The sequence below is a fragment of the Mizuhopecten yessoensis genome, unplaced genomic scaffold (genome assembly GCF_002113885.1).
Source record: "Mizuhopecten yessoensis strain PY_sf001 unplaced genomic scaffold, ASM211388v2 scaffold11145, whole genome shotgun sequence".
Taxonomy (NCBI): domain Eukaryota; kingdom Metazoa; phylum Mollusca; class Bivalvia; order Pectinida; family Pectinidae; genus Mizuhopecten; species Mizuhopecten yessoensis.
Window position 1 is genome coordinate 1418559 of NW_018408902.1, and position 26397 is coordinate 1444955.

The window sequence follows — 26397 nt, forward strand, 5'->3', positions numbered from 1 at the left end:
GTACTGTGGAATTCTGCTCCACCTCTCGTCAACGTCTAAAGAGAACATTACACTAGAGGTAAGACTATGGAACTCCTGATGTGGACCCTGGAATTCTGCTCCACCTCCTGTCCACGTCTAAGGAGTACATTACACTAGAGGTAAGACTATGGTTCTCCTGATGTGGACGGTGGAATTCTTCTCCCCCGCCCATCAACGTCTAAAGAGTAAATTACACTAGAGGTAAGACTAGGGTACTCCTGATGTGGACGGTGGAATTCTTCTCCCCCGCCCATCAACGTCTAAAGAGTAAATTACACTAGAGGTAAGACTATGGTACTCCGGATGTGGACGGTGGAATTCTGCTCCACCTCCCATCAACGTCTTATGGTACTCCTGATGTGGATGGTGGAATTCTGCTCCACCTCCCATCAACGTCTAAAGAGCACATTACACTAGAGGTAAGACTATAGTACTCCTGATGTGGACCCTGGAATTCTGCTCCACCTCCTGTCTACGTCTAAAGAGTACATTACACTAGAGGTAAGACTCGGGTACTCCTGATGTGTACTGTGGAATTCTGCTCCACCTCTCGTCAACGTCTAAAGAGAACATTACACTAGAGGTAAGACTATGGAACTCCTGATGTGGACCCTGGAATTCTGCTCCACCTCCTGTCCACGTCTAAAGAGTACATTACACTAGAGGTAAGACTAGGGTACTCCTGATGTGGACGGGGGAATTCTGCTCCACCTCTCGTCAACGTCTAAAGAGTACATTACACTAGAGGAAAGACTATGGTACTCCTGATGTGGACGGTGGAATTCTGCTCCACCCCCCGTCCATGTCTAAAGAGTACATTACACTAGAGGTAAGTCTATGGTACTCCTGATGTGGACGGTGGAATTCTGCTCCACCCCCCGTCCATGTCTAAAGAGTACATTACACTAGAGGTAAGACTATGGTACTCCTGATGTGGACGGTGGAATTCTTCTCCACCTCCCGTCAACGTCTAAAGAGTACATTACACTAGAGGTGTCTGGTACTCCTGATGTGGACGGTGGGATTCTGCTCCACCTCCCATCAACATCTAAAGATTACATTACACTAGAGGTAAGACTATGGTACTCCTGATGTGGACGGTGGAATTCTGCTCCACCTCCCATTAAACGTCTAAAGAGTACATTACACTAGAGGTAAGACTATGGTACTCCTGATGTGGACGGTGGAATTCTGCTCCACCTCCCATCAACATCTAAAGATTACATTACACTAGAGGTAAGACTATGGTACTCCTGATGTGGACCGTGGAATTCTGCTCCACCTCCCGTCCACGTCTAAAGAGTACATTACACTAGAGGTAAGTCTATGGTTCTTCTGATGTGGACGGTGGAATTCTGCTCCACCTCCCATCAACGTCTAAAGAGGACATTACACTAGAGGTGAGACTGTGGTACTCCTGATGTGGACGGTGGAATTCTGCTCCACCTCCCATCAACATCTAAAGAGAACATTACACTAGAGGTAAGACTATGGTACTCCTGATGTAGACCGTGGAATTCTGCTCCACCTCCCGTCCACGTCTAAAGAGTACAATACACTAGAGGTAAGTCTATGGTTCTTCTGATGCGGACGGTGGAATTCTGCTCCACCTCCCATCAACATCTAAAGATTACATTACACTAGAGGTAAGACTATGGTGCTCCTGATGTGGACCGTGGAATTCTGCTCCACCACCCGTCCACGTCTAAAGAGTACATTACACTAGAGGTGAGACTGTTGTTCTTCTGATGTGGATGGTGGAATTCTGCTCCACCTCCCATCAACGTCAAAAGAGTACATTACACTAGAGGTGAGACTGTTGTTCTTCTGATGTGGATGGTGGAATTCTGCTCCACCTCCCATCAACGTCAAAAGAGTACATTACACTAGAGGTGAGACTGTTGTTCTTCTGATGTGGATGGTGGAATTCTGCTCCACCTCCCATCAACGTCAAAAGAGTACATTACACTAGAGGTGAGACTGTGGTACTCCTGATGTGGATGGTGGAATTCTGCTCCCCCTCCCATCAACGTCTAAAGAGTACATTACACTAGAGGTGAGACTGTGGTACTCCCGATGTGGACGGTGGAATTCTGCTCCACCTCCCGTCCACGTCTAAAGAGGACATTACACTAGAGGTGAGACTGTGGTACTCCTGATGTGGATGGGGGAATTCTGCTCCACCTCCCATCAACGGCTAAAGAGTACATTACACTAGAGGTGAGACTATGGGAATTCTGCTCCACCTCCCATCAACATCTAAAGATTACATTACACTAGAGGTGAGACTATGGTACTCCTGATGTGGACGGGGGAATTCTGCTCCACCTCCCGTCCACGTCTAAAGAGTACATTACACTAGAGGTGAGACTATGGTACTTTCATACAAATGTGCTTGACAAACTGTCTTGAATTAACTGGCTATGTGTTACTTCTGGTCATAGCAACATAGAATGCTATGTTGAATAGAATACCTTCATTGTAGTCTTAGACTGTTAGTGGTTTTAAACATTTTAACATGTTAAAATTAGAGGTGTGGTCCTCTTGGCACATTTCTGTACAAAGTTGGTAAATTTCTAACACTGACAAAAAAATAAACTGAAAGTTTTGTATTTTTGTATTTTTTTTTTATAATTGGGACTTTGTGGTGACACCTTGATAATCAGTGGCAAGAAGATGGAATTAATGGCAGAGGGAAGACAACTCTCTTTGATTCACTAACCTTTCATTTGAATCTATCCTTTTTTGTATTGTGATGTTTTGAAATGGCTGATGACTATATTTGGTTGTAAACTGACAGTACAATGTTGCAAAATACATGCCCAAAAATATGAAGGCTTAGTTAGATTTTATCCCGAGAAATGGTGCCCAAATTAATTAGAAATCATTAAAGTTTTAAGGAAATTTGTACAAAAAACCTTACTCATGATTGTGCAGAAATTTCTTTTAAGAAAAAAATGCTACTTCTATTAATTAAGCCTAATGTCAGTTTATGAAGTGATGTACTGAGTATCTATGACAACTATTTCAGATCGTAAACAATCACCTACAAGTGACCTACAACCTAAAGGACCATGATGCACCCCTGATGCCTAACGTTCTGTCTCTGTCGTCTGTCCCAGCCAACAATGGACAGTGGCATCATGTCAAGTTCACTCGCACTGGCAAATGGTTCCAGCTCAAGATGGATGGAGGGGAAGGTCGTTATTACAACGAGACCTGGGGCAAATTCGGAGAGAGTCAGAAGTTTAGTCTGCGGAGTGACCAGATTGTGGCTGGAGCTCGCGTTGTGTTTGATGCAACTCCCTCATTTGATAAACGTGGTCTCAAAGACAGTAAGTGAGAGATACTTTTTGTTCTCGCTAATAAACTGGATGAGGGGAGGTAACTTGGAAAATGATATAAGTAATATTGTTGTGTTGATCTTGGGTAGTGTTGTACCTGGACAATGTTGTGGTTTTCAAAATGTTTTCTATTTCATGTTCATCTTTGATATTGATTTTGCTGTTTTTTTTTTTCCATATTGGCAAATAGAATAATATATGGTTGCTAAGAATTTGCAGATTTTTTTCTGATCATGAGTACAGTTGCACAATGAAACCTTGGTGAAATAACTGCTGTGTAATTTAAAAAGAAAAATAAATAAATAAATTTAGCGAGATTTATGTTATATGAAAACAATGTTTCCAGTTTTACATTGCATATCACAGATATTTATTTTTCCAGTAGAATTAAATTCTACAATATGTCTCGAAAGATAATGATCAATTGTCGTCCACCGGACTTAAGATATGATACTTCTATCCGTTCCAGCCTGCATCACAGATATCCGAGTGGATGATTTGTGGTTCCCGATGCGCGTGGAAGAAAACCTTCACAGCCCTGCAGCAAACCTTTCCCTATACCCCAATGTCCAGATGAACTGTGTCCGTGACAACGACTGTACGGGCCACCTCTGTTCAAGTGGCATCCCAATCAGTAAAGAGTGTGTGCCTCTCTGGGGCGACAGAGACTGTAGGTAAGTCATGAAGGGTGCAGGGCTGATAGGGACTGTAGTTAAATCATGGAGGGGAGCAGGGCTGATAGGGACTGTAGCTAAATCATGGAGGGGAGCAGGGCTGATAGGGACTGTAGCTAAATCATGGAGGGGAGCAGGGCTTGACAAAGTACAGTAACATTTCACAAAATTCTACTAGCCCATCCATAATGTTTTTTATGTTTTTAACATTTTATTACTGTTTCTACAGGTGTCCAGCCGGCAGTGAGCCTGGGACTGCGGAGAACTGTATCCCGATTATCTACTGTAAACCCAACCCTTGTTACTCGGGCGGAACATGTATAGAGCTCGACTACCCAGACACCTTCATGTGTAACTGTCCCATAGGATGGACAGGTACACTCTGTAACCAACAGGCGCAGTCAGAGGTCATCCCAGCTGGGGTCACGACAGAAGCACTCGTCATTATCATCGTCAGCATCTTCACCGTCGCACGTAAGTATGATACCAGCATCGTCACTGTAAGTTTATCCTCCACCTTTCCCTGTGGATATTGAGGCTTAAAAAAAGACAACATTTTAACCAACGTTCACCAGACATACAGGTTGGATCTCGAGTTAACATTTCAACCAACGTTTACCAGACATACAGGTTGGATCTCAAGTACCAGAGCTCTGTATAGATTTTGAAATTATTGCATGAACAGTCAAACCTGCTAGGGAGACCACCTCTAGATCTATTAAGAGACCACCTGTGTTAAGAGACAATTTGGCCCACTCCTGTTTACAATAAATCAGGATATATACAATTTATATCAGACATTACAATCTTGCATTCAGACAAGACTATATTACAGTGTTTCAGAGAAAAAAGAAGATAGTTTTTAAATTCTCCCTGGGAATATGTTACCTTTACACTAGCAGCTGACTCAAGTAAATTTTCAAGTGCACTGGGTACTTATTACAGCAAATATGGTATAGTATAGAGAAGTTGATCTGAGTTTATATATTGATAAAGATTGGGTGTGATTCATTGGTTTGTTACAGTGATCGTGATGCTTGTTTTCCTGTTGGTTTGGAAACTGACCAAGTGTGACACGGAGAAATCTATCTTGTATGATGACCAATACGACGACATCCGCGAGAATGTCATGGACCACGACGAGGAAGGGGCAGGTCAGTCAACCGCAACATTGACTATTTTAACACTATCTGTATACATGCTAGTATTATATGTACACATTTCATGAAACAGTAAATTATTGTTTGCTGTAAAGGTGGACATTTTTATGGTCTTTGTAAATTCTCACTTTTTTGTGTATGATAAATTAGTATGAAAATGACAACACCCATTACATATCGATACTGTGTAACATTAAATGTTCGTGGGTACTTTCTTTCATTGTATGAAGTTATTTAGATTTTGTGGTACAAACTTTTGTGAGCATTTGTAAACTAAATCTGTTGTGGGTTTTTTCGTGGTTCCATAGCAAGCACTATTTTTATTGGAAAATTATTTAACTGAGTGTATTCAGTTTAACTTAATATGACCTTTGACCTCCAGGTGAAGAGGATCAGGACGGATATGACATATCTGGCTTACGTAAGCCAGATCAGCCCTTCCTTCTACCATCCCAGGGGAGGCCGGATAAAGGTTTGTATAGTAAGTGTTGTTTTCTTTACTCTTCTTTAATATTCTCATTGTAAATCCAGAATGTAGGTTATACTTGACTCTTCCTACACTCTCTTCTAGCATTTGAAAATATCTGGAAGTTAAATAAAATATTAAAATGATGATTAAATTCATTTGAGAATGTTTTGTGGAAAAATGAAATTTTTGAAAACAAATAAGCAAAACATATTTTCTTTTTAATTTCTTTATTTGATATCTCTAAAAAATTGAATAGCAAAAATTTAAATATATCAAAAAAATAAATAAATGCAATATCATAAAATTTGAAACTTGTACCAGAAAATATTCAATATAAATATTTTTTCTTTTCAAGTGCGCCCTGGTGAGACTCCAGATGTTGGAAGTTTCATAGAAGACCGCCTGATTGATGCTGACAGTGACTCAAATGCTCCTCCCCACGACAACGTCATGGAGTTCGCGTACGAGGGCGGGGACAGCGACCTGGGGTCATTGAGTTCACTCCACACAAGTTCCAGTGGCGGGGACCAGGACTACGAGTACCTAGATGACTGGGGACCAAAGTTCTCCAAACTAGCAGACATGTACCAATCAGTTCCCACTGAGGACCATTTGTGACCCCAGCAGTCCTAGGCTTCATCTATCATGTGCTCATGGACGCTGTTTTGTAGCCCACAAACCAGTTTTCAATCTTCGGAGAAGTTATTTACAATCATCAATTCTTAGATCCTCATTTAACAGTGAAATTAGGTGACATATGGACACCTTGTGCATCTTGAAAAGATTCTGATCCGTGTGTTACGGACGATTAAAACAGAGTGCTATATCATGTATTGTACGCTGATCAAAGAAAGATCAGTTCCCGTTCGTAGGGTCAGTATGTTCAAATGGTGATCATACCAACATACATTTAACTCCGAAGTTAATGACATGAGAAATTGTGCATTTCCATTCCTCAACATTCTGTGTGTGATCAAATCTTTACTGAATTTGTGGAAGAAAGTCAAGATATACACAATTATCATAGAAGAAACCAAAGATATTTTACTGTGAAAAAATATGTAGCAAGTATATATCATAGACAGGAGGTAGTTGTTGATTCTAGTCAGGGACACATCTGTCTAGGAGAAACGTATCCTGCAACAATTCTCATTTTGTATGTGTGTATGTGTGTTTATACACGTTTTACTTGTACACATGTGTCAGACTGATACAGGCTGTATTTCGACATAACTGTTTTAAATGGTTTTGTGTTCTGGATGTGAAAATGACAATTTGCTAAGCATTCTTCGCTCCACAACAAAGTCAGCTGTGTGCTACCATTCAACAATAAGTTGCATTTGTCATCAGTGTTTTCTGGATATTTTGGATAAATATATATTGTTCAACTGTATAAAGCTAAAGGGAGATAAGTCTTATTTTGATATCGCACTTGACATCCATAGTGAAAGTGACTTCATATTGTGTGTTACTGGGCAACGTGCTCGGTGCTATATATAGCCCACTGGATATTTGTTTTAATTAAATGTATGTGATTCCCCCCTGAATACACTAATGGACTGATGACCATTCCAGTGGTATACAAAGTCCAATTGGAGGATAGTGGGGATTGTTCCAGGGAACATATTTTCATGTTCCCAGGAATACAATGGTTGTGCAAATAATTTAAAAAATAAATCAAAATGGTCAGTTCCAAGCAATGATGAGAGACCAGTATCAGAGTTGTCAATTGATGACCTTGCTTGCTACTAGTGTATGAAAAGTATTCATAATATTGTGTAATATTTTGAGGTTGTCCTTGAACACATTTTGATGTTTGACTCATTCCACTGAGCGTAGTGATAGAGTAAATACTGAAAATACTGTATTCAGGAAGAAAAAAATCCAGACTGGTAAAGATGACTTTTGCAGTGAGAGACTTAGCCAATGCATGTAGTCAGAATCTAATGGTGGATAAAGCGTTGATATATTCCTTCATATCAAGGCAAGAAGAGATAGATTTATATAGGTTAAATTAAGATGCTACTTATATTTCAAATTCATTAAATGTTAGCAAGGTTATGTGAGAGATTAGAGTCAGGTAGTGTATTATATATGTAACACGAAAGTAGACAGATGAGAAAAAGATAGAGTGAGGTAGTGTATTATATATGTAAAATGAAAATGGAAAGATTGAATGAGAGAAAGGTAGATAGAAGGAAGTAATGTATTGTATATGTGTAATGAAAGCAGAAAGATTGTATGAGAGACAGATGGCGAAGAGAGAGATAGTGTTGTAAAAAAAAGGAAGTAAAGAGTGGTTATTGTATTTGAAGAAAGATAAAGAGAAGAGAGAGAGCAAGAGAGTTATAGTGTATTATATATGTAAAAAGAAAATAGAAGTTGGGTGATAGATTTGATATACAGATGGACCAAACCATGTGCCCAGAGAAATTTCAGCTATATAACATATAGTACCTATTTACTTGAGTGTGGTAACTTTGGTGCATCTTGTAGTCATATTGGAAAGGGGTTTTTCAACTGGAATTTTCAAAATCACACCTTGCCATTTCCATGTGTGAAACCTGACCAATGATATATTGACCAATGACATGCTTACAAAAATCATCACCTGTATCATTATGTCGAACACAAATAATACATCATTTAGACTTAATTCCAGAAATGTTCCAACTCCATGCAAATGATATTCAAATAGCACGGTACCAGAGGCTGCAAAAAACATAACCTATTTCTTCCTCATTTAACCATTTTTCTTGATCATAATTAAATTAGTTGTAATTTTCATTGTGTATCACAGAAGTATATTTGCTATGGTCTATCTGCTCTCAATTTAACCAGCACTGAATGACATCAATTATAAATTTATTTTCTTCATCATGAAAAAAATATTGATAAGTGCATTATTTTCTGTTTAAAAAAAAATGATCTCATTAGTTATCTCATATCACCTTGGCAACAGGATGCACCAATATATACCATTATATATATATATAAACAATGACAAGTAAGTATCACCCTAAATGAATATTCATCATGTCATTTAATGCACATATTTTAAGGAACAGAATTTCATTGTATTCCATCTTCACCTTCATCATCATCAGATTGCCATGTTAAAGCATCACATTTTTTTTTAATATTTTGATACATTTTGAGAGAAAAAAAATCGTTTTTATTGAAGTTGTATTTTTCAAGTCTTGCCTTCTCATAAAATATATTCACCACAGTTTGTATTTGGTTGACGATCATATGGTCTGTAGTTGATATCGCTTTAAATTACATCTTTAGGTTTGTCTTTACATTAGTGAAATGATTTTGTATTTGAATGATCTTGTGTACATGTTGTCATAGAAAGTTTAAAGATTTGCTTGCTGTCATCATAGTATCATCACGGTCATCCTTTTAAGCCACTATCTTGAATTGCACTGCCAAGCTTTTACTTTTTCCCCCATTATTATCAATGCAATTAGCATGCTTTACTTTTAAAAGACCAAGAGAGAACACATGATATTTAACCGTCATGCTAAAAACCATTATTAGAAACGTTTTAGCAATCATAACAATAACTTTTACAGAAACTGTTCTGATTGATTATTACAGGGTATATTAATTTGTAATTCTTCATTACTATTGTCTCAGAAAAATTTATCATTCTTAATTTTTTTGGGGTTGATATAGAATTATAGAAAATATATTTTCATCCGTCTCCATTGTTTTCAAATGTTCAAAACTTGAGTTTCATACATAAGAAGAAGTGTGTGAGTGTAACAGACACAATTTAGACTGTTGTCCTTCACATAACAAGTTTGGTCGGTAATTCAAAGGAGTTTTAATTAAGCGGTGTGGTTGTGAATTGATGTGTGCAATATTCCACGCTAATTTATATCATCATCACCAAACAATTTTGATGCATGATGAGAATGTGTTTAAACATTTCCCCCAAGTAAATTTGTCATATACGTGGCTTTTAAAGCTTATGATTATGTTGAAATTCAGGTGCTTTGAGATTTCTTTTTAATATTGGTACCATGTGTAAATTATGCAAAGTTTTTTGCGTCCTTTGTAATAAGTTTGTCTTCGGCTGTATTTGTTGGTATAGCTAAGAGTTGATTTTAATCTACGGTACGTGTCATCTTGTTGTTGCTTACTTAACAGTGGAATCCGCTCATTGTAATATCCTGTTTGTCTGAACTTGTTACTTTGACTAAAACAGTTTTGACAGGTATGTTATATCAAAGGAAATGTGATATTAGCAGAAATATTACATAAATGAAAATGTGTCATTAAAGGGAATGTGACATTACCAGGAATATTATATTAACCAAAATGTTACATTAAGGTAATTATTACATTAACAGGAATATGACTTAACCAAAATGTTACATTAAAGGGAAAGTAAGTTACATTAAAAGGAATATGACATTACCTAAGTGTTACATTAAATGGAAAGTAAGTTACATTAAAAGGAATATGACATTACCTGAGTGTTACATTAAAGGGGAAGTAAGTTACATTAAAAGGAATATGACATTACCTAAGCGTTACATTAAAGGGAAAGTAAGTTACATTAAATGGAATATGACATTAACGTTTATTACAAAACAGGAACCTTCATTATTTTACTTAGATACTCGGGTAAAAATTGTTGAATTGGGAATAGGAACACAGTACCTATAGCATAATTTAAAGGTGTCTTTTGTTATTTAATTTGTCCAGGTTAACTTCAATGTTTTATTGGATGAAAAGTGCCAATTCTGGTAAGTTTTAATAAATGTAGTATACGTTTGGATATTACACTTCGTGGAAGCCACTGTAGTAAAATGAGAGAGATGTTACATACAAGAGCATAATATTTGTATAAGATCTGATGATCTTGAACTTGCCATGGTAGAATTGGTTATAGATAGAAATAATTTATCCGTGTCCTCAATGAAATGAAATATAAGGACCAGCTTATTTAGAAAATGTAAAATAGCAACAGAGTAGCTTATGAGAAACTATGATTTGGTTAATTTTCCTTGTTCTAGTTTGTTAACTCTTTATATCATTGGTTGTGAACTTTGACCTACATGTAGTTTATAGTTTGTATGTCAGTATCGTTATTGTAGATATGTGGATTAAAGCTATTCATACTTTCAAGCTTCTTCAACAATGATGAACATCTCAGTACTTCTAATATAATAGTACAAAATGCAATTTGATTAAATAACTCATCTAAATCATTCAGTCGTAAAATGTATTTGGCGAAATGTTTTCCAAATTTCATAATACTGTAGGTGCCGCTAGAGCTAAAGGTTAACAAGAAAAACAATTGATAATACATATAGTAGTCAGTACTGTATTGGCTGTATTTGGTGCCCATGTGATTTGCAAATATTCCGTCTTTGCGTATTGCAGAGTTATCTTCTCTTGGGAGCAGGTATTGACTGTTACGTCATTGGTTTGTGTGAGAAAATTACGTCGTTTTCTCAAAAATTGATGACGTTACTCTCACAAACAAGTGACGTAACAATCAATACCTGCTCCCAAGAGAAGATAACTCTGCAATACGCAAAGACGGAATATTGGGACACTTGATAACAATTGTTTTAAAACAAAAAATTTGTTTGTTTTTCTGCTTTGAAGATAAACGTCTTCTCAGCATTTGACAGATAATTTCTATTTAGTTATGATAATGTCACCATATCAGGTTGTTGTTAAATGCCCTTCTTACATAAAGATATTGGTGCTCCTTGCTGGGGAGCCATCAATAAAGATATTGGTGCTCATTGCTGGGGAGCCATCAATAAAGATATTAGTGTTCCTTGCTGGGGAGCCATCAATAAAGATATTGGTGCTCCTTGCTGGGGAGCCATCAATAAAGATATTGGTGATCCTTGCTAGGGAGCCATCAATAAAGATATTGGTGCTCATTGCTTGGGAGCCATCAATAAAGAAAGATATTGGTGCTCCTTGCTGGGGAGCCATCAATAAAGATATTGGTGATCCTTGCTAGGGAGCCATCAATAAAGATATTGGTGCTCATTGATTGGGAGCCATCAATAAAGATATTGGTGCTCCTTGCTGGGGAGCCATCAATAAAGATAATGGTGCTCCTTGCTGGGGAGCCATCAATAAAGATATTGGTGCTCCTTGCTGGGGAGCCATCAACAACAACAGTAGAGGTAAACATTCCCACATATTGGCAGCAGGATGAGAGAAGATGACATGTATTATCAAAGAAGGGTGAGGCGCTACAGCAAATACGGTACTGTAAATATACACATATAAAAAGTTAAGGCACTACAGCAAATACGGTACCGTTAATATAATACAAAAAGTCTGTGCACTACAGCAAGTACGGTACTGTAAAAATACTTTACAAAAAGTTAAGACACTACAGCAAATAGGGTACGGTAAATATATGCATACAAACAGTTAAGGCACTACAGCAAATACAGTACCGTACTGTAAATAGAATATAAAAAGTTCAGACACTACAGCAAAAACAGTACCGTAAATATACACATACAAAAAGTTAAGGCACTACAGCAAATACAGTACCGTACTGTAAATAGAATATAAAAAGTTCAGACACTACAGCAAAAACAGTACCGTAAATATACACATACAAAAAGTTAAGGCACTACAGCAAATACGGTACCGTTAATATACACATACAAAAAGTCTGTGCACTGCAGCAAGTACGGTACTGTAAAAATACTTTACAAAAAGTTAAGACACTACAGCAAATACGGTTCGGTAAATATACACATACAAACAGTTAAGACACTACAGCAAATACAGTACCGTACCGTAAATAGAATATAAAAAGTTCAGACACTACAGCAAATACGGTACTGTAAATATATGCATACAAAAAATTAAGGCACTACAGCAAATATGGTACCGTAAATAGAATATAAAAAGTTCAGGCGCTACAGCAAATATGGTACTATAAATATATGCATACAAAAAGTTTAGGCGCTACAGCAAATCTGTAAATATATACACATTCAAAAAGTTATGGCGATAAAGCAAATACAGTACCGTAAATATACACAAACCAAGGTTAAATGTTTGTGAACTATTTTAGCAGGTGCTTTATATAAGTAGTACTAGTTAATTTATTACATGTTGATTTTGCCTGAATTTTGAAAGATAATTATTACGCAAATATTGTGGTTTTGAGGAATATAGTTTGACTTTCTCTTCCAAGCTGATCTACATTTTGAGGCGGCAAAAGAGGAAGTTTTTGTATTTTTTTAACGCTGTGAGATGTACATGGGAGTGTATTATACGTGTGTATATATCTGAAGGAACCAGTTATTTATAGTGTGCTGAACATTCATGTGATTGTATGTCATCATGAAATTTTATCTGTGGCAATTGTTCTTGATATTGCCGTAAATCTATTTCATACCCAATTTGTCAATCATTTCGATACTTTAGATATGTAAATTTTTGTATTGGAAAGGAAATTTGTTAATTGTTTTCAGGTTTTCCAACCTTCATTATGTTATCCAAGTTTTTGTTTCCATTTTCACTATCTCTTTCATTTTAAAACTCCTGAAGACCAATATCTTGTACACTTGCCATTCAGAATGTTATAATTTTTTATTTAATAAGTTGTTTCATTGCGATATTTTCCCTGTTTTTTTGTGTTTTATTTTCAATGAACTAGGCAATCATGACTCTCGTCGGCAATCTAGTCACCGCAGTATAACGAGCATTATTTGTACATATACTTCTAACTTGTCTCATTAACTCATTCACCCCTGAAGATGCATTTGAACTCTTCCAATTCAAAGGTTGGACTAGTTAATTATGAAATTTCAGGGGGTGAATGAGTTAACCCGGCCTGTCCTTTTGGAAGCTACAGTGTATACTTGTTTAATTTTTCTCCATTCAAATGTATCTGCAATTCTTCTTGTGTAATAAGTTAAGGGCATCTCTGCAATACAAAATAATTTCACTATTTCAAATTCTTATGTCTAAATCAAAGAGTTCTTTTCTATTGAAAAATAAATGTTTTGATGATTAAGGTAATTCAGTTATAGTTTATTTTAAAATAATGTAAGTATTCAATTTTTGTTGCAAACATGTTGTAGTTAAGTTGTTGAATTATTGAATTCAAATATTTGAATATCAATAAAAATAGATAAATAAAAAAACAAATAGATGAATATTCTTGTATGTTGTACTGTTAAGGTTTCATAGAAATATATTTCAGATTGTTAAAAACACCAGTAAGTAAAATCAAATGAAATTGACCAACGAAGCAAACATGTGTTTTGACTGTGTGATTTTGCCTGTTGTAAGTTATAAACATTTTATTATTACCTTTTGTCTAAGGTGCTCCGTTACATAGAAATCTGTATTAGGCATTTCTGCTGGAAATGATAGCAGATCGGACTTCATCAAGAATAACCATCTCACGACTTGAAAAAAAGTTAATACTATTACACATACTTTCACGATTATCATCCTTAAAGATTTTGAAAACTGTAATCTCAGCCCCATCATCTGTCACATGACCATCCGACTAACTGATCTGTTATATACATAAGCCACAGTGTCAAGTCTAGCCAGGTTCCATTATGTTCACAAACTGCAGACTTCAGTTTGGAAATAATGGAATAGTGGACAGAGTTGAAGGCATGACATTGAGCATGCACTCATTGTAAAAACAATATTTTAATAGTTATATTTTTATGCTTTTGTATGGAATATCATGACAGATTTTGTCTAAAGATAGATTTCTGTGTGCATGCATATGATTGGCTGGTGGTATCTGCATGTTCACGAGTTCTGGGGTGGTTTTCAATATAAGATAGTTCATGTGTGTATTTCTGGTCAGTCTTTTTGTACAAATGTTTAGTTGATGAATTAATTGCACGCATACAAGCATATCAATGATTGAAATTATTTATCATAGCTATTTTTGTGCAAGATTGCTGCTTCACAACTCAACTTTCATATATAAGGTAACATTAGACTTGTCTGGTGTCCTGTCCATAGAGTCAGTGTATAGTCTCCAGTCCTGTTATATAGGTAGGTTGTAGATAAACGGTTTATTATTTCTAATAACTAATCTATTGTCAACATTCATGAATTTTCATTTCCTTAATCATATAAAATTTATGAAATTAGTTTGTATTTATTTCAGTAAGTCTGCAGCAAATTGTAGTGAAAATTTTCAAGTATTATGATTCTAATTTTTAGTAATATAAAATGATAAATAAAATGAAAATTCTGATCACATCTCTAAAAATAATGCTGACATAATTGGAAAGAGTGAACACAAAAAATATAAAAACCAAGGACAATTGTACTTAAGCAACACAGGCCCACTGGGTCTCATGTTTCAAAATAAGTAAATAAGTTTCAAAAAGTGCAACTTTTCACCAGTATTTCATATAAACATATCATGTCTAAAATGATTAATTTTCAATAAAAATCAATTTCATCAATTTAACAAGTGAAAGATTCTTGAAAGGAAACTGTTAGAGGAAATTTGTACTGATTGTCACCGTTGAAAATGTTTTACCTATATTAGCAAGCTGTTAAGGGGTCATGTTTACAAACATAGCACATTCTGGACAGGAGATCAGACAAACCAAACACTGTATTTCCATAGGTTCATCTCATCGTCATCCTCACTTTCTTTATCATGTTATTATTCTTTTTTTTTTTTAAATAAAAAATAATAATGGTAAAATATATTTTGTGTGTTGATTTTTTGTACTCTCTCCAAAAACTGAGTGTAATTTTATCTCCCTGTCCGTTCGTCTATCTGGTTGCCTGTTTATAAAACATTGTGCTGCAACAACAAGAATCACAGTTTTTAAGCAAATCTCAAAAGATTTGTTTTTGATGAGAATCATGTGAAGATATGCATATCACAAATTAAGCTGAAAAGCTGGAATTGTCTTGTTGAAATGATTATATCAATGGCATTTTGAAAATGAAATTATGTGTAAAGGGAGGCGACTCCTACAAGAGATCCAATTAATAGGAAACAAATTTTGTCATATTCCTAGACATTTTAGTAGAATTTGTATATAGAGGATATTACTTCTTACATTCGTGTTCTTGTCATATTGAATTTATTAGACGAGTTCAATAATTTTATATGACACGAGCCTGCCCTTAGGAACACAAATCTAAGATTCTATTTATTACATAACATTTCTAATTTGAAAGAAAACTTCAAACACAATTAGGCTATGTGTTATCTGCTGACTCTATAAAGGTAAAAACCAAAGTTCTCCGATCATAGTATTGTCATTCAGCGCAGTGTAAGGTATTCCCAGATTTTTGGCCCACTATCAGATGATGGTGGGCTATTCAAATCACCTGCGTCCGTGGTCCGTGCGTCTGTCGTCCGTCCGTCCTTTATCGGTATTTCTAAAGAAGTACCAGAGGGACCTTTCTAAAATTTTATATGTAGGTTCCCCTTGTTCCCTTGTTGTGCACTGCAGTGCCTGAAATGGACGGTCGCCTGCTTGCCAATGGCGGTTAAAGTCTTGCTCGAGCGATCAAAAGTTGTCAAAAGTGAGGTAGTCACTGGCCAAACAAAACTAGTTTGGGCGACTGTCAAAAATTTAATGAATAAAAGAAATTTTTCGTTGTGCATGAACCGCAAGAACCAAAAGAAATGATCATGAGGACTTCTTGTACTACAATGCCTGTAAGTAACTCTTTTATAGACAAGGATACTTATGTGCTTGACATCAAGACATTGACTAACACGCCTGAAACCTTTCGGGGTGGGAATATCTCACAGTTCCTCCATCACTGGGAGGTTATTAATCTGACAGTTGGTTACTGACTCAGATACAAGGTTATCATATTGCGTTTGCCAATATTCCTGTTCAAATGACACTCCCACACTAAATACATTTTTCAGCAGTGGAACAGGACTTTATTTATAATGAAATAAATAAACTTCTGTCCAAACTTGTTATAGAAGTAGCTTAAGGGGTGAAGTGAATGAATACATTTCAACCATATTCCTCAGACCTAAGAAAGATGGAACATACAGATTAATACTTAATTCAAAAACAAAAAGAACAATGATGTGGAACATGTGCATTTCAAAATTGAAACACTTAAAACAGGCATACATTTGATGACAAGACACTGTTGGTTTGCTTCCATTGTTTTTAAAGATGCCTACTATTCTGTGCCGGTTACTTGTAAAGATAGAACATATCTTCGGTTTTTCTGGGGAGGTGTGTGTTATCAGTTCACCTGCCTTCCAAATGGGTTGTCCTCTGCTCCACGAGTGTTTACCAAGATCATGAAACCAGTGTTTTCTCATTTACGGAAAATGGGTCATGCTAATGTAGCATATATTGATGACAGTCTACTACAAGCAGATTCTTATGACCAAAGTGTGGCTAACATAGAAGATACAGTCTACACTATGGACTCATTAGGTCTTACTCTTCACCCAGTAAAGTCTCTACTTAGACCACAGGGTGTATAACGTTACTCGGCCTCCGAAACCATGACAGTAAAGTTTAACAAGTGAGAAAGCTGCCAATGTAGTATATGTGTGTAAAGAACTTCTCAAAACAAAATTAACGACCATAAGACACCTACCACAAGTCACTGGGGAAATGGTTGCTTGTGCTCCTGCAGTACCACCTGTCCCCTTATATCATAAAACATTGGAGCATGAAAAAGACAATGCCCTTAAGGAAACTAAAGGTGATTTAATTAATCTGTTAGCATTTCACTCCCATCAGTGATCCTGTCCAACAGGTTACAGCTGTTACAATTGCGAAACAACCCAGCCACACATCACCCACTTCGGAAACTGCGTCTGATAGCCTGCAGGTTATCAGGGAATGCCTCCAACGTCAAGGAGTTTCGTCGAAAGTTACAAACATCATTCTCGCATCATGGAGGACATCAACACAGAGACAATATGGGGTGCATATCCGCAAATGGTTGTCGTTTTGCGAGCAAGGGACAGTGGATCCACTTCAACCACCTGTAACAGATTTGTTAGAATTTATGTCCAACATGTTTCACAAAGGGCTAGGCTACAGTAGTGTAAATACAGCTAAATCGTGTATCAATTCATTCTTAAAATTGACTGGTTATACTTCTTTGATAGACATATATACTCGTTAAAAGATTTATGAAAGGGATATTTCATGCTCGTCCACTACTTTGAGTGTTTCATAAGTTTTACAATATATACAAACCCTTCCACATGTACACACTATTTCACTTAGATTTTTATCACTTAAATTAGTTATGCTTCTAGCATTATTGACAGGTCAAAGGTGCCAGACTCTCCATTTGTTAGACATTCGTAATATTACTGTGATACAGTCCCCAAGTAAGAATCGTTATTGGTGACCTTTTAAAACAGCCCAAACCAGGTCGGCACTTGTCGCCAATATAGTTGTATGCTTTCCCAACTGACTCATCTTTATGTGTTGTGAAAGTGTGAAAAGAGTACCTTGAGAGGACTTAAGTTCTACGCAAGGAAGAGACACAATTGTTCATCACTACGATGCCACCTATTAACAAAGTTTCTAAACAAACTATTACAAACTGGATTAAGATTGTGTTAAAGAAATGTGGCATAGACACATCAAGGTTCAAACCAAATAGCACAAGGAGTGCATCTATGACAGCAGCTAAAGCTGCAAATGTGCCCATCTCTACCATCCTACAGACTGCAGGCTGGAGCAAAGAATGTACTTTTCGAAAGTTCTACTGCATTCCTTCTTCCCACATTCAGTCTACTGTGACAGAGATTATAGACACTCGACTTCTGGAGCAATTTATGCTGCTTCGTCACAAACGTTCAATTAAACATTGAAACATTATGTTTACAGAAAATTTCATTAGATTTGTTTGTGTATATAATGTAAAAAAATGTTGAGACCTTGTCATAAAAGGTAAAATATGTAAAATTGTTTGTTTTTCATTTATATATGAAACATGAATGCATCAACTCTAAAAACTGTATGTGTCCCTCAGTAAGTTGATTTTACCGAATTGGACAATTAAACTAGTTTTCCACTGGAAGACGAAGTTTGATTGAATTTCTGTAAAATCCACATCTACTGAGGAAAAAATAAAAATAAAAGTAAAAGCTGCAGTGACATAGGAATATGTTCACACGGTTTTGACCAATCACAGCACCTTTAGGTTTAATTACACGTGTGTATTACCATATTTATGACATGGCCGTATGACTTTATAAAATGGGTCAGTTATGTGATAAATAATCTTTCCTGAGTTATAAAGAAACTGTTTCGGTACAATTTCAATATTTTTAAAATGTTTGTTACAAGAATGCATCAGTACGTGGCTGTGCAGAATTTGGTGTTATAACAAAGTAGTCTGAATTGTTTTGAAACATTAAAACTACGAGAAAGAGCTGACATTCATGTGGGACCTTCCTTGTAACCACAGTATGTGATCTAATGCACCAGTACGACATTGGAGAACAGATTGATATTGTAATGCCAGACTTGACGAAAACCTTCGATACGGTTCCCCGTATCAGACTGCTGCATAAGGTGGGCAGGTATGGAGCGGAAGGTTCTTTGAACGACCGGCTGAGGGACTTCCAAACAAACAGGAGCATGCAGGTGGTAGTTGATGGCGAAGAGTCGGAGTCCATGATTTATCTGGTGTCCCGCAAGTTACCATACTGGGGCATGTACTTTTTCCTGTTTAAGATAACTGTCTTACCAGACTCGGACCAGTTCAATTTAATGTGTGCATGAATATAAGAAGCATGGCCGACCATGGAATGGGAAAGTGGGCTGCTATCTGGGCTATGGGGTTTAACACAAAAACGTGCGCCATTATGAGAGTCTAAATTGTAAATCTCAACACTTCTACCATCTCGATAATTATATCCTCCAGCAGGTTGAAGAAACTGCGTACTTCGACATCACGATATCTGAGATCTGAGAACCTTAAGGTATTATATATAGGCTCATGTCAGTGAGTAAAATGTATAATGTGCTCAAAATGTTTCCTAAAAAAAAAAGGATGGAACATTTTTTTTTTTTTTTTTATTAAAAACAATGTAAGCTATGACAATTGAAGAAACCGTTGACATATCACAGCTAATCATGAGGCTAACAAAGTTGAGTGCACGAGTCAAACCAGCTGTCAATTTTGAGTAAAAGTAAAACACATACATGTACATTGCTTTTATTATGCTTTGCGTGTTGTTTTTTTTATTTAAAAACCGTCAACCTTATTGGCTTTGTGACTAGTTGTGATATATTTAATTGAAATGCATGTAATCATTTTGGACATTTGAAACATTTTCTAAACGTTTTCAAGTTTCGCGATAATATTGATAGATAGCTACTTTATTGTGTACATGTACAAAATTGTATATTTGGCGTTTTCAGCCTTTTCTTAAGACGAAACCCCATACTTCTTGGTGTCAATGGAAATGAAATTAAGCCATTAAGTGTTTGGTGAGCATATACGCGTTTGACACTATAAACAGACGTGCTTACTATAAGCAATGAACAAAAACAACACTAGTGGTTGCAACGTTCATTTGATGGTAAACCACGTACAAATTGTACTTCTTTTTAATTTGGGAAAGAAAATACGACCTTCAGATAATGTTTAAGTTCATATTAGTCGGTGCCTTGAAACCTACGGTATATCTTTTTCAAGCATTAAAAGTTTTCGTACAAGAAAAAAGCGATACGCATCTTTGGCGTTCTCTACCTTTTCTTGAGAGAAAAATCCCGTTATTTTGTCCGGTATCATGGGGAAGGGAATTTAACCGCTTTCAGAAAATTTTTGGTGTGAAGATCTCTGAGCTATAACACAACGTAATATTCACATACGGAACGTCAAATATAGGTTGTTGCTATAAATACACAACAAAACATCAACAACAGCTGTACTCTTCATTTTTACGGGAAAACTCTTACTCAATGGAAACGGATTTTTATTTTTCTTAGGAAAATAATGCTGGCATAATTCTTAGCTATGGCACATCGGTTGCACCATTTTGAAATATTGCTCTTTTTCTGTAAAAATCACCCCAATCCACGCCTATAAATTTAATACCGCATCAGAACCTTGTGAATCACCACATGTATGCAATCTTTCTTATGAAGATACTATACCCAATATATATCCAAATGTTCTCCATTTTTCTTTCTCTTTGCTTCCTCTACCTTCCATCATCTATTGCATTGTCAACCCCCTTGTCCCTTACCTTTTCCATATTCACATCCAGTCATCCCCAACTGCTCTGTATTCGACTGTCCGTATATGGAAGCCCTCCTCTCGCCCCTAAAATCTGATCTATACCCTCCCTAGTAGGTAATGATGTTGGTGCGTGGAGGGCTGCCATAGGCTGTTTTCACTGTAAAGTTGCATCCATTTTGTATACATTTTGTAAAGTTGTAACCTACACTTTATATTGTTTTATGATTATACCCTACTGATTTTCTCAATATTTGTGAAGTCAATGTCATATGTTGGTTATTCACGATATATTTGTTCTTTCTTCAATCTTATATCAATAATGTCAACATATTCTTTCCAATGATACTCAAACTGCTTCTGACATCAGGAGATATCCTTTCCAACCCTGGTCCAAACTCTAGTGACATGACGGCTACCTATTCATTGAATCTTATGCATCTAAACATGAGAAGTATACGAAACAAAACAAGCTATATTGAAGCATTAACCGACGATGTCGACATTCTTCATATTATTTAAAACTCATTTGGATCCATCTTCATGTATTACTAATGAAGAAATTAAGCTACAAGGCTTAAGTGATAAACCGATTCTAAAAGACAGGCATATGTTCGGAGGGGGTGTATTGTTATATTATTCTTCATCTCTCGCAGGTAAAAGAAAACCTGAGCTAGAATTTGCTTATGAATAAATAATACTACACATATAATAGGTAATCTATACAGACCATCTAATCTAAACTAATCAGACGGTACATGGCACAAATACATTCCCTCGACCTGGCATTCAACATTACAGATAATGTTATCTTGATACAGGCGATCTAAATGTTGACTTTTCAAAAACCTTCAGAAACGAATTATTCAACTTACTCACTTCGAACTAGATGTCAAATATTACGACCGAACCTACCAGAATAACAGACCATTCAGCAACGTTATAAGATCCATTAATTGTAAGTAACACGATAAACGCTTTTTCACTGAAGTAATTGATATAGATCAAAATATATGTGACCATAATTCTTTTTTCTTTTACAATAATTGAGGTATCAAAACAAACTCAAACAGTTTTCAAATGAAAGGTATGGCTATATGACAAAACCGACATCGAAAAGCTAAAACGTTTATCACAAATATATCATGGGAAAAACAAATAAAACGTTTAATGACGTTAATTATTAGCTCACCTGGTCATGATATTAGAATTGATCCCAGGGTCTGCCCCACCTTTGCAGCCTTAACCCCTGGGTCATAACTTTGAAACGGTTGTTATCCCCACCCCAAAACTATAAACACAAATGCTTGGCAAAAAGAGACGAATGCAGTCATGATATTATAATTGATCCTCGGGTCTGGCCACAACCTATGGACCTAGTTTCCGAGTCACAGCTTGGAAACAGTTGAGATCCCCACCCCATAACCATACATAAAATTGCTGAGCATGAAAACTCTAATACAGATATGCTACAAGGATTGGCCTTGGGGTCTGTCATATTCCATTGGATCTCATTTGGAGAATATTTTGCCATGATTGCTTAGATATCCAGGTGAGCGATACTGGCCCTCTAGGCCTCTTGTTTAATGACATGTGTGATTTCCTGACAACCACTGTACTTAATGCTGTATATGTGTGCAAACCATCTAAAAATAACATTGTCCGAAGACAAATACGAACTAGAGACTAGAGACTGATATGTAATAATAATGAATCTAATGAAATATAATCAATCAAAAAATTGAAAAATGAAAATATGATAAAACGTGCAAAAGAACTTTTCCTCGAAAACATCGACTCTATAGTAATAATAATAATAAAGTGGAAAAATATATGGCAACACTACGGAAAATGAAATGGATACTCAGCTGAAATACCATTGACAAATTATATTTAATGTTCATTCGACCCTTGTTAGAGTATGCATGTGAAGTGTGGGACAATTGGGGAGAAACAAATTCATCAAATCTTAAATAAATATCCAGATGGATGCTGCACGAATTGTTACAGGACTACCCGTGAACACAAAAATCGAACATATGTATAATGAAATTGACTGGGATCTTCTTAGTACTAGAAGGAAACAAAGGAAATTATGCATATTCTTCACAATAAAAAACGGTACAGCTCCAAATTATTGTGTGATACCATACCAGAAAGGCTGAAGGCTCAATTCACTTAAAAAAAAACATGAATAAAAAAGGAAAAGATGCATCATCAATGTTTATAATTTGATGAAATATAACGTTCGCACTTTTTAAATAATAGCCTTACTACTGTTTATTTCCATTGTTTTTGAAACTTACACTCGGAAAGTGACATATTAAAAATTATCGGAAGGGGTACACAAACAGTTTTAGTAGTACTTTGTAGCATTTCTTGTGTAATATTATCATTTTCGGGTGCTTTATTGGACTTGAAGGTTAAAAGAATATCCTTTACTTCACTTTGAGAAAAACAATATTGTGTCAATAGTATTCTGACATCTAGATGGAAAGTCTGGAGTACCAGGTGTTAATTAGTAATGTTGGATAAAGAACAAAAAAGAATTATCGCCAATATGATTTTGAGTCATTTAAATTAAGATTGTCAATCTAACCATTTATATATTATATATTCTGGGCTTTTATTTTTCATTTGAGTTTGTAAGTACGTATATACCGTACCATTTTCAGTCGGGTGTCAGTTTGTAAATATTTTTTCAGTGCTATTTTCAGCGTATTGCATGCAATCAATTACGTTTGCCATGTATTTTTTTCAGTTCTAGCTCCAGTATATAATCACGCATACCGTGTTAGTGTCAATCGATTGTCAGAATATACATGTGTATACCGTGATATTTTCAGTCGAGTGTCAGTATGTAAATATGTTATATGTAAATATATATGTGTTATTTTCAATCGATCATATTTTATCTATAACAGGATTTGCTCAGTTATAGTTCCAGTATGTACTTATGTATGTCGTTTCAGTTTCAGTCTATTGTTGGTATACAAGCATGTTTACCGTTATTTTCATTCAAGTGTCGTTATTTAGTTATGCATACAGCGTTTCTTTCGTTAAGTGTAGGTACATTGTTACATATACCGCGTTATTCTCTATAGAGTATCCGTATAGTGTTATTAATATATTAAGTATTACGCTCTTCTTCAATTTTCGTATGAGCGAACTATGCGGTTCTCATAAAGCTCATGTCTTTAGAACGATTTAACACAATACCACATACACATTTTATGACATGTACTTTGTTTTTGTAAAAACTGATACATGTATATACTATGTAAGTAAATACTTCAATAGGTTTAGCTCTTATTGTATTGGCAATTTGTATATAAATTAGCTACAAAACAAGAGAAATTAAACGAATAACTATATATATAGATACGCCTCAGCTTGATATTATTTTAACAACATAAATACAATATATTAGAACAATCCACATAACATTGTATAGGCCATGTACACTAGGTAGTCATATTATATAAATCTAGAAGACTTTCTCCTTCTTTATTCATGAATTTGAATATTTTTGTATATACTTAATTTATGTTGACTTTTCATATTTGTTTTGTTTTGTTCTTTACAAATTTATTGAATGTACCCAAACATGTCTTAAAATAATGTATGTGTTGGTAGTCGTAAACAATGGTCGCCTTGTCTGTTGGTTTGTATACCTCGATGTTCATTGATATATCATTGTATAGGGCGGCAATAGGTCTACATTATATCAAATGTTACTCTGTTCAAGATAATTTATGTTGTTTATACCACAAAGAACATTTTTCAATTTTTAACTTAACGAATTTTTGGTTTGTATTTTCTACCGTTATGAAAGCCTATTACATGTCATATGTTTTTATTACAATCAGTCTGTTATACCAAACACAAATATTGTATTAATCATCTTACTGATACTACTTTTATGTAACGATATAGAGACAAATCCAGGACCTGAAGGTAACAGAGAAATATCCGTGTTTCATTTAAATAGTAGAAGTGTTCGCAACAAAACTCCGTCTATAGAATGTTTAGCACACGAATATCAAGTTTTATCTATTTCCGAAACACATTTGGACGCGAATTGTATAAATTCTGATTTATCTATAGATGGCTTTTGTACTCATATACGACCTGATAGAAACAGTTACGGTGGCGGAGTTATGGTATATGTATCTGATGATTTACTTTACAAGCGGCGATATGTTTTGGAATTCAAAGGTGGTGAAGTTATCTGGATAGAGCTAATCGCTGAAAAAATACTATTTTTTATGTACTGTTTAAAGTGTAAGTTACCGAGTCCTCCGTGTTACCTGTTGGTAAACGTTATCAGTGATCACTCCGCCACTGTTGTTGTAATAGAAGTACCACAAAAATCAATAAGCACTTTTAAACGCGAGGTATGGATATATAAAGATGTAAATTTTGATTTATTTAATATTCTAATTAGAGACTTCTCTTGGAATGAGACATTGGATTCAGCATCTAGTTTAGATGAAGCCTGTGCAATATTTACGTCGAAGTTTTTTGAATTTGCTAAAGCCACTATTCCAGTTAAACATGTCACTGTAAGAAAAAACGATAAGCCATGGTTCACATCAGAAATGCGCCAAGAAATAAGGAAAAAAATAGGTTACACAAACTCTACCGTAAAAATAATAACAAATATTCCATGGACAAGTTTTAAGCCCAAAGAAACAAAGTTAATAATATGAAAAACATGCTATGGCATCCTTTTTGAAAAATATAAATGGTTTTATTAACCTAGTAGACGCCTCCGACTCGAAAACTTATTGGCGACTCATGCGCCGACTGATTGGTAAAGAAACTAATTCTGATTCTATCCCAGCATTATACGACACTGACATTTTTTTTTAGTGCATGACGAAATTAGTAAAGCAAATGTGTTAAATAAGTATTTTTGTTCGATATCTAATATCGATGAAGACCTGGACAGTCCAAGTTTTCCCGTTGTAATTCGTCGTTACATTCCATTGTAATTACTAAATCTGATATTCATGATATTCTTAAAACATTGAAGTTAAACAAGGCAACTGGAAATGATAATATAAGTCATAATATGTTAACAAATACTGCCGAGACAGTTTGCGAACCCCTGTTTATTTTGTTCACTAGATCATTAAGATAATGCAAATTCCCCTCAATATGGAAATTAGCTACATTTCTACCACTATTTAAGAAAAATGAAAGAACTCTTCCATCTAACTATAGACCGATATCACTGTTAAGTTCTGTAAGCAAACTGTTTGAGAGAGTCATACACAAATACCTTCATGATTATATGCAAGAGAATAATGTACTTTACAGATATCAATCAGGTTTCGTTAAAGGACATTCAACCGTTTACTAATTAAAAGAAATTTATCCTAATATTTGTTCTGCTCTGGAAAGTAAGCAACAAACATGTATGACATTTTTTGATATATCTAAGCCTTTTGACAGGGTGTGGCAGAGGGGTTTATTAATTAAGCATTAATATGCTTATGGTATCAAGGGTAATATTC

General features: G+C 35.6%; 1 protein-coding gene across 2 annotated transcripts in view; it reads left to right on the forward strand.

Moving 5' to 3' along the window:
- The window catches only part of LOC110466869 (putative neural-cadherin 2), a 91287-nt gene extending 80178 nt beyond the window's left edge, over positions 1-11109 (forward strand). Inside the window, exons 31-36 of one of the 2 annotated variants that reach the window (XM_021523671.1) lie at positions 3053-3356; positions 3835-4039; positions 4269-4513; positions 5065-5193; positions 5582-5671; positions 6024-11109. In XM_021523671.1, the coding sequence (XP_021379346.1) occupies positions 3053-3356; positions 3835-4039; positions 4269-4513; positions 5065-5193; positions 5582-5671; positions 6024-6286 (1236 nt within the window). In that variant the 3' untranslated portion in view covers positions 6287-11109. Of the gene's footprint in view, positions 1-3052; positions 3357-3834; positions 4040-4268; positions 4514-5064; positions 5194-5581; positions 5681-6023 lie in introns of both variants that reach the window. The other variant, XM_021523672.1, reaches the window with a different exon arrangement.
- The last annotated feature ends 15288 nt before the right edge of the window (positions 11110-26397 follow it).